Here is a 14836-nt window from a genome sequence, read left to right on the forward strand (position 1 = left end):
CTTTGTCTTCTTGTAACTTCTCCAAATTTTACTAACAAGGAAAACCTCAAATCGTATAAATTGGCTCATTTTACGAGTAGCGTTAAAGTGACTATCCTGCAAAGCTGAGTTTTCAACCCTGAACAAATTAAAATTAAAGGAAAAGAATTCGAGAAAGTACCTCCCAACACCTTTCTTTTTGTTTTAGTTTTACCAGAAACTCACGAGTTTCTGGTTTTCCTCAATGATGCATACAGCTTTAGCTCCATCGTTGCATTTATTTCAGCATTAAAATATCCTTTACAAATGTCTCCTGCTAAACAGTGTTATGCTGGTAAAGTAACCGAGCCTTAATAACCTAAAGTAAATCTTTATTCAGCTAAGGTTGTTGTACAGCTACCGCAGCGACTAAAGCTCTTAATTTAATTGGAAGCTGGAAAAATTGTCATGTTCAATCTTGCACGTTTTTAACATAAATATTGTATCTTCATTTCCGAGGTTATGATGCAGTCGTCACGTGACCTTAGTTAGATTTTTAAATCAAATACGCGCCAAAGTAGGTGCATTGGCTACCCATGTAAATTGTGCAGTTGTATTCCAAAGCAAACGTGAGAACGTCACCAGATTTCAGGTTGAAAACACCGGCTGTGAGCGCAGTCCCAGTGTCACCTCTTCCCGGCCAGGGGAAATGGACCAGGGTCACGCGTTTGTTGTTTACATGAACAGCGATCCTTCCTTTGCCACGATAGTAGGCCTGCACGTATATATAGTACCGTCCACTGGTGGGCACAGTCAGTTTTCCATCCTGGTACTTCATGCCGCCTGCAAGATGGCTGTACGGGGCGCTGACTGACCAGTCCTTGATTACTGTATGGTCAAAGGAAAATTGATGTTAATACTTCGCGATTTCCACTAACGTACATTGTTATGTTTTGATCCAGGGGTGATTTTTCCTCTATATAAATGCTCCAGTCTACTTCGAAAGAAACAAATGAACTAATTAGTTTTGAGTCCTAATCCTCAAATTACAGTTAATTTTTGTATGATCTGTCTCCCCGTTTGTAACAATAAGCTGTTACCTTTTCATATAATCTACGGTGTATAACATGACATTACACATGAGCTAATCTAAACAAGCGATTCGATGTTGTTTGAGCATTGGCTGACTCTATGTGATTGTTAATAAAAATTTAGTGTTGGGGAAAAAGGTGTAGAAAATGGAAAGGAAAGCAATACTTTGGCCGGCTTTGTAGGAAACATAATATTTTTTTGCAGCTTCGATGTGAGCAGATGGCTTGTTAGGATTCTGCAAAAGAAAGAACAATATCTATTAGTGTTGCGCGTACGATTGTAATTACAGAAAAGTGATTTTTAAGTCCAAAAGTAAGGAAGTCGTTATCTGATGTTCTATGAGAAAAGCTGCTACTGAACTGGGCCTGTAAGTTGACTTGTTTCGTTAACCAAACAGTTTTCAGAAGATTTCCTTCTGTTATTCTTTTACTTTTCTGTTGGATTACTGTTACAAAACTGCTGAACGATGGATCCAGACCTTCAGATGAGGGGCGGTCATCCAGACCCTGAGATAACGGCGGGGGGTCGCTCTCCCAAAAAAATTTCATTTTGGTCGAAAATGAGGGAGAGAGGGCCCAAACCCCCAGGGCCACTCCCCTGGATCCACCACTGGTAACTCACGACAATCGGACATGAATGTTCATTTTACCTGTAAGGAACATTGGCAAGGACTTCCGTTGTTTCCACTGGTTCCCGTGTCTCCTTTCGCACCTTTTTCACCCTAAAAATACATGACACATGACAAGTTATGCGGATAGCGCAGCATTTTTTTTAAAACTACAGTCTGTATTATAAGTATAGTTTGGTTGTATGTTACCTTTTGGCTTCCTTTTGCGAAAACATTGACGGTGATTGGCTGCTTAGAATCAGGGCAAGCTTTCTGTTAATTAAGGAAAAAAAGAAAAATGAAGGAGTTTATTTCAATAGGATTTCGGAAACCTTCTTGTAATCCCCGTGAATTCACTTCAGTTCTGTGGATTTCCTTAACCGATTTCAACGAGCGTTATTATTATTATTTTCTGCTTTAACAGTCATATTAATTTTTGAAATAAAACGAAGTAAACTTATTAACTCTAAAATATTTTGGGATCACACTTTGGGCGTGCGATCGATTTTTTTTTTTTTTATCTATCGAAATTACTGAAGGGCAAGCAAATACTACCACACGGATTATATGTAGTATAGAAAACCCGCCACAAAGGCTTAAAAAGAACACAGCTTATTCATGCCCTCCTTAACACTCAGTCACAACACTCTTTGCTAGCTCTCTTATTTTTATCAACCCGGATGCAAGTCCCGGGTGTAAGTAATGGAAAACCGCTTTGCACTACACTTAATATGGTAAAAAAAATGGAACTTAAAAATAAAATTAGAGAATTAAGTTGAGGAAAACTAGAGAATGATGGTTCATCTTACTTGATTTCCTAAAGTATTTCCCGCTGTACAGAAATACAAGTTGGCACAAACTGTTGCGACAATGATAACCACGAACTTCATGATCTTGACACCGAGCTCTTGGATATTAACCCTGTGAAAAGTGATTAGAGAATGAAGCCGCGGACTGTAGACTGGTGATTCATACTATCTAATTTTGTTTTTTTACTTTCCAGACGAGTAGAAAAACAAGAACTTTTCACCAAGGAATGATGCAATAACTTATCATGACGAGGCGCTCATTTATTATTCATATAAGATCATACAACAGGACTTGAATTTCGTTCATGTTTCAGAATTTTTCCATGAGTCTTCACTTTCAGCTACTTTGACCACCGATAACAACTGTTTCTAGGTCCAAGCCTAAACTAAAAGTGTTATTAGGAAAGCTGAGGCCTTATACTTTCGGTCTAATTGTAGCAGGTCCAAAACCTAGATCGCACGTTTATTTTATACTTCTTTTTTTCGTGTGCTGAGATGAGTCCTCTGTATTTTGTATCAATTTGCAAACGTGTCCTTCTTCGTCTGTGAATACTCCCCTCTGCAATAAATTACGTAAGGAAGTTCTACAAAGTAACAGATCAAGTATTAGCTCTGGTTTAATTACTTTTACGTACATGACATATTTTTCACTTACCTTCTATATGACGACCCTACTCGTTAGGCTGAGTTTTGAATCTCCACAAAAAAAAACTGAAAACAGATTCCTTTTGTCTATTTCACCGTAACACGGATGATCGAATCCATGATCCAATTTACATATAATAAGTTGACTTCAGTGTTTTTTCGTACGCTTTTCTTATGATACTGAAAACAAACTTGAAGATTTAAATTGATTTTTAGTCTTTGACCGTTTTATAGGTCAAAATTCGTCGTAAATTATGAAACAAAATTCAATGGTCCTATTAATTTGGAGGCTGCTTTTTTGAGAAAAATGGTCCTCTATCTAGCTTTGGTATAAACAGACTGCATAAGGCTTAAATACTTTAAAACGATCGGTAGCCAATACTACATTAGATCTTTTTAACACCCTTTTTAATTTGACCTCTTCCGTGATTTGCTTAAACCTATGATTCAAACTTAATTCTTTATATATCCTATATTTTAACCCGGCCCTTTTATGATAGTCACAATTTCAACAGCGTTTTTACAGCATAATGGAAATGTTACTAAATTGCAATATCTTTGTTTTGTTTTATTTATTTAGTGGCATCCGAAGTAAGCAATCAATGAAAGATTATATTTTTAAAACGATAGCGTCTATCTTTCTAACGATGGTTGAGGAGACACTCCCTTTTCATGGTGGTGTAAATGGGCTTTTTTCAGACGTTAATTATCAATTATGAAATCACAGGTGCAATTTTTCGAGAAGCAGCTATCTTTAGTAATTTTTACGCCGGTTGTGATCAATGTTTGATTTTGTGCTGTTTCTCTAGAGTAGGCGAGTCTCCGGCTACCAAACAGTGAGGCAGAAATTACATAATTCGATAAAAGGAAATACGAACTATAAGCCCAAAGTACACAAAAAGGCAACCAAAAACACACACTGCGATAAGTGAAGCTATTGTTCCCACATTTTTTAGCTGATTTTTCGCTATTAGTGACTGATTAGTGTTTTGGGAACTACATTGAGTGAATCTCTCTTCGTAAGCCAGTTACATAAAAACAGACGGCATACTATTAAGCTATTTTATTAACGAGCGCTTTATTCATTAAAGGAATAGAATAACTCATTTTATAATTCTATAGCTTTCTATCGCTGGACTTTCGAACCTAAACCTGCGAAACTTTACTATGGAGAAAGCGTTTAAAAAGAAGACAATACCTGTAACGCTTTGTCATGGGTTACCTTCATTTGTAACAAATTACCATAAAATAACGAAAGTTTATTTAGTTCCTAATTTATAGTTATTTCATTTATTTATTATCTTTCTCTCCGGCAGAAATAGAAGTTGTTATGACTTTTTTTTTTTTTCGCTAGATCGCTTAGAGTCAAAACTAACACGGACTCATTTTTTCCCCATACAAATGGCACTTTTTTTCCTCATAAGACTGGCCTGGAAATATAAAGTCAAATACGCACTTTTATATACTGTGCAGCCTGGGCCAGCTTTGTCGGCGCAAAACGCTCGAGACTCGGCGAAGATGAACTCCACTATATAACAAAAACTGACGAAAACCTTAAGAGAAAGGTAAAATAAGTTTAATGTTGGAACATCGAGATTTTGTGAAGCGGAAATACAAGCTAAACCGACATACTTTATTTACATTGAAAAGGGACAAGTTTCTTTCGATTCCTGTTACAGAATGAATTGGAATTTGTACTTTGTGATGAAATTTGGGGCTTAGAAGGAAATCTTAAATTGCATTCAATACGCTATTAATGAGCATATAGTATTGTTAAAAGTAATGTTTCATTTTTATCATTTAATACTTCTGGCATTGATCTTTCCGTGTAATAAGATTATCCACAAGGCAAACAAATCATTTTTGCATATTTCCCGCACACGTTTTCGTTACAATTCTTCACAAACACAATAGGAAAATACTGACAAGGCTATTTGGCCTCGCTAGTCTGCCACACAGCCGTTTTTAGTGACGTCACGCAACGCTCCTCCCTGAGGAGGCTGTGCAGCAGACTAATGGCTTTCCCTGCATACGCGAAATTACGGGTTATGAAATTTAGACTACGGACATACGTAGTCCCCTCCCTCCCCCCTCAGCTGTCCTCTAGGAGGGCTACATTCTTGTACTTACTTCCTAGGTTCACTGGATAAAGGCTCGACTATGTTATTTAATCTCTAGAGAACAGTTTAAAATTTTGTTCAAATTAATCCTAGGTTAAGCTTTTTTAACGCTTTTATGATAAACCGCGCTCGAATCATACTCGAATCATACTCATTGGTTTCATTGGTGAAACGGTGAAACTTAAGTTACATTTGAGAAGGGCTTTTGAGAAGCAGACCGACAATTTTGGAAATGTTAGTTGGCTCCTCACAATTATGGAACAAAACAATCTAATTCAATTAATTTACATTCATAGGACGCGAATTACGTTCACGTTACGGGATCGTTTTCTTTCAGCGTCTGCAATTGATTTTAAAATAGAAAATCGCATTTTTGAGCCTAACAATAACGGCCAAAAACAACCCAAATAACGCAAATACTTTAGCATGGAATCTAACCTTCTGTTTCTAACCTTTCTGAACAAACAAGGGAATTTTACATTTTTACCTTCCGTCTTGTCACCAGTGTCCAAAAGCAACATTAAGGAAGTTCCCTGAAATCATCAAAATATTCATAATTTCTATTCAATAAGTATGAAAAACGCTTTGATAAATTAAAAAAGGGTCTCAACCTTCTTCTATCTTCCTTTTTCTTGAGTGCTTACAACCCGGAATGTATGGGTCGGATCGCGAACTGATATCGTTTTGAAGCCAAAATCATTCCGGAGTCATTTCCTTTTAATACCGCCCGCCACGCAGTCCATGATTAAGTAGAAAGATAATCCCCCTTGAGTTGGCTTGTCGAGAACTGGAAGCATGAAAGTTTTTTCTTCAACTTTCCATTTCCGTCGAAAGCATCATCCCAACCTATCGTGACCGGCGTTACTAGACCCTAGGTTGTTTGCAGGCGACAAGCCGCTGAACCGGAGGCCTAATCACAATGGGACGACAGGAATACAGGCAAGTGTAGCGTGCGCATACCATTTTCGAAAAAGAGTCATGGACGCCCAATTTGCATTAGAAGAAATATAAGCCTTAATGAAGTTTAACACAAGGGGCTCAGAATGGTCTCAAACTTAGGGTAAAAGTGTTGTCCAAAACTGGAATATTTCCTTAACTTTAATACAATTACCATCTAAAGCACGCAACGAGTCATTTTAGACTTTTAGAGCAGTTTCCATTCTGTGATTTGCCTTATAAGCAGATTAAAACAGCTCATTCATATTATGAATGAAGTCACTAAGAGGAGTGGCTACAGTCGTTTCAAGATACTTTTTGAAACCAATTTCAGATTTGAAATGTGACGAAAACTCGAATGCCGTCCGCGGGCAAGGAACGGTTTCTTCAAGCGGGGTCGTCTCACAGCAGCATTCTTTAATCTAGCTGACATGGCTCTGTGATAGGTTAACGATCCTCAAATGTTATAGCTTGTCATGGTATGGAGATGTTCGTCAAAATAGTAATTTCGGAGAGAAGCTGAAACTGGATCGATGTCACATGATTTTAACGCGATCTTCTTTATTTCACTAGCAAGCTCATTATCAGTAACTGAAGCGAAGTAGGTGAACTCAGTACCCATTGCACGTTTTGTTTAAATCAGGAGAATAAAATGTTGAAGTCAAAGGTGTTAGTTCATCTCCGATTTTTATGATTTTGTTGGTAAAGAATTAGCAAATTAAAGGCATTTGCTGGTGCAGCTGGAGACTCGCTAGAGGGATACTGAACAGTTTATCCCATTCGGGGGCGAGCCGATTTCGCAGACACTCTCTTAAGATCAAGTTTAGATACATGCACAGAGAAACTTTGGGTGCATTTCTTTACTAAAATTAAAATAAGGATTTTAAGTCCGAAAACGGATATTTCGTTTCTTTTCTAAAATCCAAAAACGAATGAGGTGGATTCTTTGGATCATATGATCCGAAGCGTTTCTTTACTACAGTCCAAAAAGAGTGAATACCGCGCCAGCAGTATGAATCAAACAAATATAAGTTAGCACAATTTACCCTTCGGAATTAGAACTAAAGGACACATCAACATCTGAAGTGTGTTACCTCGACGCAAGGATCAAGCTTGGTGACCACAACTCACTTTCTATGTACGGCATCTACATAAAAGAAATGACTTTCTCGTGAATTTTCCGCATATGGACAGACACATCCACACCAAACCGGCCTATGGTGTTTGTATATCTCAACTGGTGAGATATGCTGGGATCCTACTGACGAACATTTAAGGCTTTTAGTTTTTTTAATTTTTTAGACTTTTAGATATTTCGAGCAACAGTAATTTTCCGTCTGTCCTCTTTAAATTAATACATACAGGCTGTACATCAACTGTTTGACAACACTGCTCATCTAAGGTTATTTTTGAACCAGTTCGATTTGCTCGAACAGGGGCCGCGAGGAATCGGTAGGTAATGATGACGTTTCTATTGTTTGCGCCCGCAAGTATGAAATGGTTAGGATGACGTAAAGACAGAAAATCCCAAAGGGACTGCTCAGGTAGAGTTTGTGACGTTTATTGTGCAGTCATACTTCGATACTCTTTTGCGTTACGCAGTGACATTCTGTGGAGCAGTTGTTTTGAAGGTTATGGACCAAAAGACACTCGTTAAGCGCAGATGAGGTTATAAGGTGCGTTTAACTGTGTATATATAAACACTTGGAGAGTTTGCCAGACACGAGTTCACAAATCTTTGATTTATATTGGAAACCTTGCCAGACACTCTTTCTCTCTCTTTGACCGGAATAAGACTCAGCCCCAAACAAGCAAGACGAGTGAACAACGGCTAGCTTATCACTAGCAGATTGATGGACAATTACAGAAATGCACCGACAATCAAATTCTGTGCTGACTTATTCTCTGCTCACAGATGTCCTTCCGCTATAAAGTTTCAAATAAGATTAGAATGCGCCAGCGTGAATCGATCAAACATCCTTTTAATTTCTAAGGCTTACTTTCCGGCAAATAAAATGAATTGAATATAAAAAGTGAAAGAGAAATAGCGAAAAATTCAACTTCTAATTAAATCTTTTCTTATGATTTAGAATAAACTATTCTCGAAACTGAGAATGTTTCTATCAAAGCTATGTAAATCGAGCTGAAACTGTGCATGGAACCTTGCGTTTCCTGTATTTATCTCAACTATTGTATGGAATATGTGTGAAAATCTTCATTATGAATTGGTATATTTCAAAGAGTTACACAACCCAGCAAGAATACTATTGACCGACAATATAAAGAACGGGGGCAGCTGTAGTGTCAACTATTACTAGTATATATTTATTGATTGTTCACCCTGTAGCCATTTTACTTAATATAACCCGTGAAACAGGTAGTAGACTACTACGCACTGTTATTCACTAATTCCATTAGCTTCCATTGTCTTCCTTTTGTTTTCTTACTGGCTATTTGAGATTAGTCTGTTTCACAAGTTAAGTAAAACCACTCTATTACATCACTCTTCAATAACTAGTGATAGTTGAAACTACAGCTGCCCCCGTTCTGTATATTGTCGGTCAATAGTGTTCTTGCTCGATGTGTAGCTCTTTGAAATAAACCGATTCATAATGAAGATTTTCACACATATGCCATACAATAGGTGAGATAAATACAGGGAACGCAAGGTTCCATGCACAGTGTACGCAATGGTTCGTCAATTTTTTTGCAAGATTTGATGAACCCAATGTTAAACAAAAAAAGTGTTGTTAGCCATCTTCAAGAGTAAGTAAAGCATTACTACTTCGTTAAGGGATTCGCCATTTTCGTCAAATTTGTCACTTTACAAAGGAACCCCTTGTCGCCATCTCATTTTAAATTTTGCCCAGTGGAAAACGAACCTTTTCTACCTTATTTAAAATTTTCCATTGAATATCATTATGACGTCATCTTTGACGTAGCCACATCAGTTCGACCTTAATCAATTCAACGCCTCGAAAGACAGTTTCCCTAAAGTTTTTAGCAACTTTTAAAATTATAATGCATGGATGTATAAGAAAAATCAAGAAAAACAATTTTATCTTCGCTGGGGGTCGAGACCAAAAATTGATCGATGCCTTAATAAGCTTGAGGATCCAGACAGTTCTTTTAACCAGGCTTTTTAACCCCTTACGAAAACTTAATTAGAGAACCTCAACTTATTTGTATCCGCTCAAAGTCATCTGAATGGAATGGATGCATTAGTAAACTAACATCTACTGCCTATGAGACAAATTTCGGTAGACATCAGTTCAGGCTTAACAATCCATTGCACCCTACCGACGACACATTCTTCGGAATCGATGCAATTCCTTACCACCCGTCGTTTTTGCTTAACTCAATGATCCACACAGATTAAGCACCATCATTTCATTTATTTCAGCCTTAAATATTTATCACAAATCTCTCCTACAAGACAGCGCATTCTAGTGGAGTAAGCGAGTTTTAAAGACTTCTTAGGTTGTATTTACTCCTGCGGCAAAACTTCATTATTGGTAATTTTTACGCATAAATCTCATTTATATATCCCCTTAAGGACGTTCGCGCCAATTGTTTCTGCGCATCCTTACTGTGCACGCAAATGCACACGCCACGTCATACACGAGCGCGCGCGCTAAGTAATAAAATGAGAAATGATAGGGCAAAAGGCCATTGCTATAGCTTTGCCTGGATTTAACGGTCTTGGACTTTTGGTGAGCCCTATTTTTCTTTCCAGAAACGGATTTTATTTACAATTATCTCCACGTTGTCCAAAAATGAACAAAAAATCAATGTGGGAAGTTAAAAAAATTTCAAGATTTCTGCTCACGGGACATCAAATCTTGCCATCTTGCGGCTGCAAGGCGAGTGAAACTGTGGTCGCTAAATGCGAACTTGATCTTTAAGGAACCTCACCAGTTGACTAAATTCACTTAATAAGTCCACTTAAACAATGTTTGGCAGAGAAGATTTCACTTCAAAGATTTAATTGCAATATACTTGGGTTTACAGACACTGGCCTTATTCGCTAACGAAGCCCGATTTTGTCACATTTTGTGTGTTTTTCCGGGCATGTTCTCTCCAAAATGAAGTCGGCGACCCCCCATATTTTTTACATTTCTGACATAACTAACTCATCATCTTACAGTGGTAAAAGTTTCAGAAAAAAATCAATGTTGAAAAATTTTCGCGCGAACGTCCTTAATTCGTGTGGTTATTGGTGTCGTTCCCCACTTAAATTTTTAAATCAAATACGCGCCAAAGTAGGTGTGAAAGCTCCACAGGAAAATTTTACAGATGTTGTTGGCTGAAGTAATAGTGATGATGTCACCAGCTTTCAGGTTGAAAACCCCGCCTCCGTACAGGGTGCCATGGTCACCTTTCCCTGGGATAGGAGCCTGAATCATAATCACCACCCTGTTGTTCACTTTTACAAAGATCTTTCCAGTAGGGTAATAGTAGACCTGCAGGTAGATATTGTACCGTTCAGTGGTAGGCACAGTCAGTTTTCCATCATGGTACTTCATGCCGCCTGTAAGATGGCTGTTCGGGGCAGTAACAGACCAGTCTTTGATCACTATACGGTTAAAACAGAATTGATGATAATTCTTGGTGTTTTCCACTAACGCACACTATCTTGATGTAATTATTATTTATAAATGCGTCAGTCCACTGATTTCGAAACAAATAAATTGACCAATTAATTTGATCACTGTTCCATAAAGTACTGTTTATATTTTTATATTTGTTCTTGTTTGTAACAATGAGCTTTTACCTTTTTATACACACTTTAACATCGAACTATAAAAGAGACAATCTCAACAAGCTGATTTGATGTTATTTGAGCATCGACAGAATCGATGTAATGATTAATGAAGTTTATCGATGCGTTATCTTGCTGGTAGGTCTGGGTGGCCCGACACCAGCAATTCACATTTCAGTTGATTTTATAGGCATAAACGTAACGTAAGAACAGTGCGTGTCTGGTCTTGTCTTAGACAGAGGCGAGAGATGGTTTCATGCAGACTGGGACGCCTAAAATGCTCTGTTGTAAACATGGCGGCGGTTCACGAGTGAAGTTGTCTCTCTGGCCTTTCTGTGGACGAATTCCAGCACCTACTGACACAATCTGGGCAAGTTTTGAAAACTAAAAACTTCAATCGATGCGTTATTTTGCTGGTAGGACTGGGTGGCCCGACACTTATGAAAAAAACTATGAAATGAGAATCGGGAGTGTTTTCTTGTCATGGAATGGCAGAATTACCCAGAATTCTTTTTGGGCAAGAGCGAGGCAACTTAAGAAGCACGAGACTGGCCCTCATCGAATCAGAGGAAACGATTTCTAGCCAGATACTCAGGAGTAGGCCTGGTGTGTGCTGTTAACGTAGTCTTGATTTCTGAACAAGTTTTTATTATAGAAAATTCGCGAGAAAGTTGTGCTTTCATTTCGATGCAATCTAGCTCGTGTCAAAGAAACGGTATAATGTAAATGAGAGAATAACGAGATTTATATTTGCAGATCACCTGTCCTCTTACCACTTAAGTCAAACTCTACATCTCTATGCAATACGTGCATTGAAAGTCTTATGCATGATCTTCGCGGAAATTAAATTCTGTCTCTCAATAAACCTAAAACAACCAGTTATGATCTTAGTTCTTTTTCTAACGTATCAGCTAAGTTGCGAAATGCGCTACCTGATTTTACCCGTACCATTGAGTTTACTGCTTTTAAAAGAGAATCGAGGGTTGCATTTTTGTACTGCGGCTTTTCTTGTTAATTAACATATCTTTAAATATTGTGTATTTAGTTATGTACCTGTTTGCGCTTTGTATTTTAGCTGTAAATGTATTAGCTGTTGTAGTTATTCTGAAATTCGAGATGAAATAAAGTTTATGCATATATGTATGTTACCTTTGGCAGGGCGCGTGCGCACACTTTGTAATCTGCGATTCCATTGCTTACCATATGGCAGATAAAATGACTCTTCTCTTGAATATATAAGCCATCTAATTCTTACCTTAAATTGACAAGGGCGGTTTGGAGCTGTGAGTAGGCGTGGGATTTGTCACATATGGTTCAGGGGCCAACATATCTCTCCCTCAATGCCGTACCGGGAGGCAAGGTCGGTAGCAGAAAGCAGCGAAGGGCCAACTGCGTCCAAAAGCGATCGCACGGGCCGAAATCCCGGGATGACTCGTTTGGTACGACGCTCCAGCGCCGGTGTCTGGAGGTACTGCGTTTTTCTCTCTTATTCAAACATTCCGTCGGCGCATGCGCAAATGTTCTGGCTCTTCGATACCTAGCCCACCAAAAAAAAATTTGCGCACTGTTTTTTTTTTTTTCTTTTTTTTTAACCAGCAATTCACATTTCAGTTGATTTTATAGGCATAAACGTAACGTAAGAACAGTGCGTGTCTGGTCTTGTCTTAGACAGAGGCGAGAGATGGTTTCATGCAGACTGGGACGCCTAAAATGCTCTGTTGTAAACATGGCGGCGGTTCACGAGTGAAGTTGTCTCTCTGGCCTTTCTGTGGACGAATTCCAGCACCTACTGACACAATCTGGGCAAGTTTTGAAAACTAAAAACTTCAATCGATGCGTTATTTTGCTGGTAGGACTGGGTGGCCCGACACTTATGAAAAAAACTATGAAATGAGAATCGGGAGTGTTTTCTTGTCATGGAATGGCAGAATTACCCAGAATTCTTTTTGGGCAAGAGCGAGGCAACTTAAGAAGCACGAGACTGGCCCTCATCGAATCAGAGGAAACGATTTCTAGCCAGATACTCAGGAGTAGGCCTGGTGTGTGCTGTTAACGTAGAGTCTTGATTTCTGAACAAGTTTTTATCATAGAAAATTCGCGAGAAAGTTGTGCTTTCATTTCGCTGTAATCTAGCTCGTGTCAAAGAAACGGTATAATGTAAATGAGAGAATAACGAGATTTATATTTGCAGATCACCTGTCCTCTTACCACTTAAGTCAAACTCTACATCTCTATGCAATACGTGCATTGAAAGTCTTATGCATGATCTTCGCGGAAATTAAATTCTGTCTCTCAATAAACTTAAAACAACCAGTTATGATCTTAGTTTCTTTTCTAACGTATCAGCTAAGTTGCGAAATGCGCTACCTGATTTTACCCGTACCACTGAGTTTACTGGTTTTAAAAGAGAATCGACGGTCGCATTTTTGTACAGCGGCTTTTCTTGTTAATTAACATATCTTTAAATATTGTGTATTTAGTTATGTACCTGTTTGCACTTTGCATTTTAGCTGTAAATGTATTAGCTGCCGTAGTTATCCTGAAATTCGAGATGAAATAAAGTTTATGCAGGTATGTATGTTACCTTTAGCAGGGCGCGTGCGCACACTTTGTAATCTGCGATTCCAGTGCTTACCATATGGCAGATAAAATGACTCTTCTCTTGAATATATAAGCCATCCAATTCTTACCTTAAATTGACAAGGGCGGTTTGGAGCTGTGAGTAGGCGTGGGATTTGTCACATATGGTTTAGGGGCCGACATATCTCTCCCTCAATGCCGTACCGGGAGGCAAGGTCGGTAGCAGAAAGCAGCGAAGGGCCAACTGCGTCCAAAAGCGATCGCACGGGCCGAAATCCCGGGATGACTCGTTTGGTACGACGCTCCAGCGCCGGTGTCTGGAGGTACTGCGTTTTTCTCTCTTGTTCAAACATTCCGTCAGCGCATGCGCAAATGTTCTGGCTCTTCGATACCTAGCCCACCAAAACAAACTTTGCATACTGTTTTTTTTTTTTTTTTTCTTTTTTTTTAAACCAACAATTGACATTTCAGTTGATTTTATAGGCATAAACGTAACGTAAGAACAGTGCGTGTCTGGTCTTGTCTTAGACAGAGGCGAGAGATGGTTTCATGCAGACTGGGACGCCTAAAATGCTCTGTTGTAAACATGGCGGTTCACGAGTGAAGTTGTCTCTCTGGCTTTTTTGTGGACGAATTCCAGGACCTACTGACACAATCTGGGCAAGTTTTGAAAGCTAAAACCTTCAATCGATGCGTTATTTTGCTGGTAGGTCTGGGTGGCCCGACACTTATGAAAAAAACTATGAAATGCGAATCGGGAGTCTGTCATCCCTTGTCATGGAATGGCAGAATTACCCAAAATTCTTTTTGGGCATGAGCGAGGCAACTTAAGAAGCACGAGACTGGCCCTCATCGAATCAGAGGAAACGATTTCTAGCCAGATACTCAGGAGTAGGCCTGGTGTGTGCTGTTAACGTAGAGTCTGGATTTCTGGACAAGCTTTTATCATAAACAATTTGCGAGAAAGTTGTGCTTTCATTTCGCTGTAATCTAGCTCGTGACAAAGAAACGGTATAGATTTATATTTGCAGATCACCTGTCCTCTTACCACTTAAGTCAAACTCTACATCTCTATGCAATACGCGCATTGAAAATCTTATGCATGATCTTCGCGAAAATTACATTCTGTCTCTCAATAAACCTAAAACAACCAGTTGTGATCTTAGTTCTTTTTCTAACGTATCAGCTAAGTTGCGAAATGCGCTACCTGATTTTACCCGTACCACTGAGTTTACTGGTTTTAAAAGAGAATCGACGGTCGCATTTTTGTACAGCGGCTTTTCTTGTCAATTACATGTCTTTAAATATTGTGTATTTTGTTATGTAC

The 14836-nt window shown here is 38.7% G+C and overlaps 1 protein-coding gene across 1 annotated transcript; it reads right to left on the reverse strand.

Annotated features, from left to right (window-relative positions):
• Positions 1-237: 237 nt before the first annotated feature.
• Positions 238-6069, reverse strand: LOC138029807 (tumor necrosis factor-like). Its single transcript, XM_068877628.1, has 7 exons — positions 5843-6069; positions 5719-5764; positions 2467-2578; positions 1868-1930; positions 1700-1771; positions 1216-1285; positions 238-846 (listed from the first exon to the last, which is right to left on the reverse strand). The coding sequence occupies exons 3-7, from the start codon at positions 2545-2547 to the stop codon at positions 515-517; spliced, it is 618 nt and encodes a 205-aa protein (XP_068733729.1). The 5' UTR covers positions 2548-2578; positions 5719-5764; positions 5843-6069; the 3' UTR covers positions 238-514.
• Between the last annotated feature and the right edge of the window lie 8767 nt (positions 6070-14836).

This window comes from Montipora capricornis, chromosome 13 (genome assembly GCF_036669925.1).
Source record: "Montipora capricornis isolate CH-2021 chromosome 13, ASM3666992v2, whole genome shotgun sequence".
In the NCBI taxonomy this organism is placed as follows: domain Eukaryota; kingdom Metazoa; phylum Cnidaria; class Anthozoa; order Scleractinia; family Acroporidae; genus Montipora; species Montipora capricornis.

Coding starts and splice junctions, on each gene's coding strand:
- LOC138029807 (XM_068877628.1), bottom strand. CDS start 2,547: ATGAAGTTCGTGGTTATCATTGTCGCAACAGTTTGTGCCAACTTGTAT. Junction 1,931..2,466: donor GAAATACTTTAGGAAATCAA/GTAAGATGAACC, acceptor CTTAATTAACAG/AAAGCTTGCCCTGATTCTAA. Junction 1,286..1,699: donor CTTGCCAATGTTCCTTACAG/GTAAAATGAACA, acceptor TTTCTTTTGCAG/AATCCTAACAAGCCATCTGC.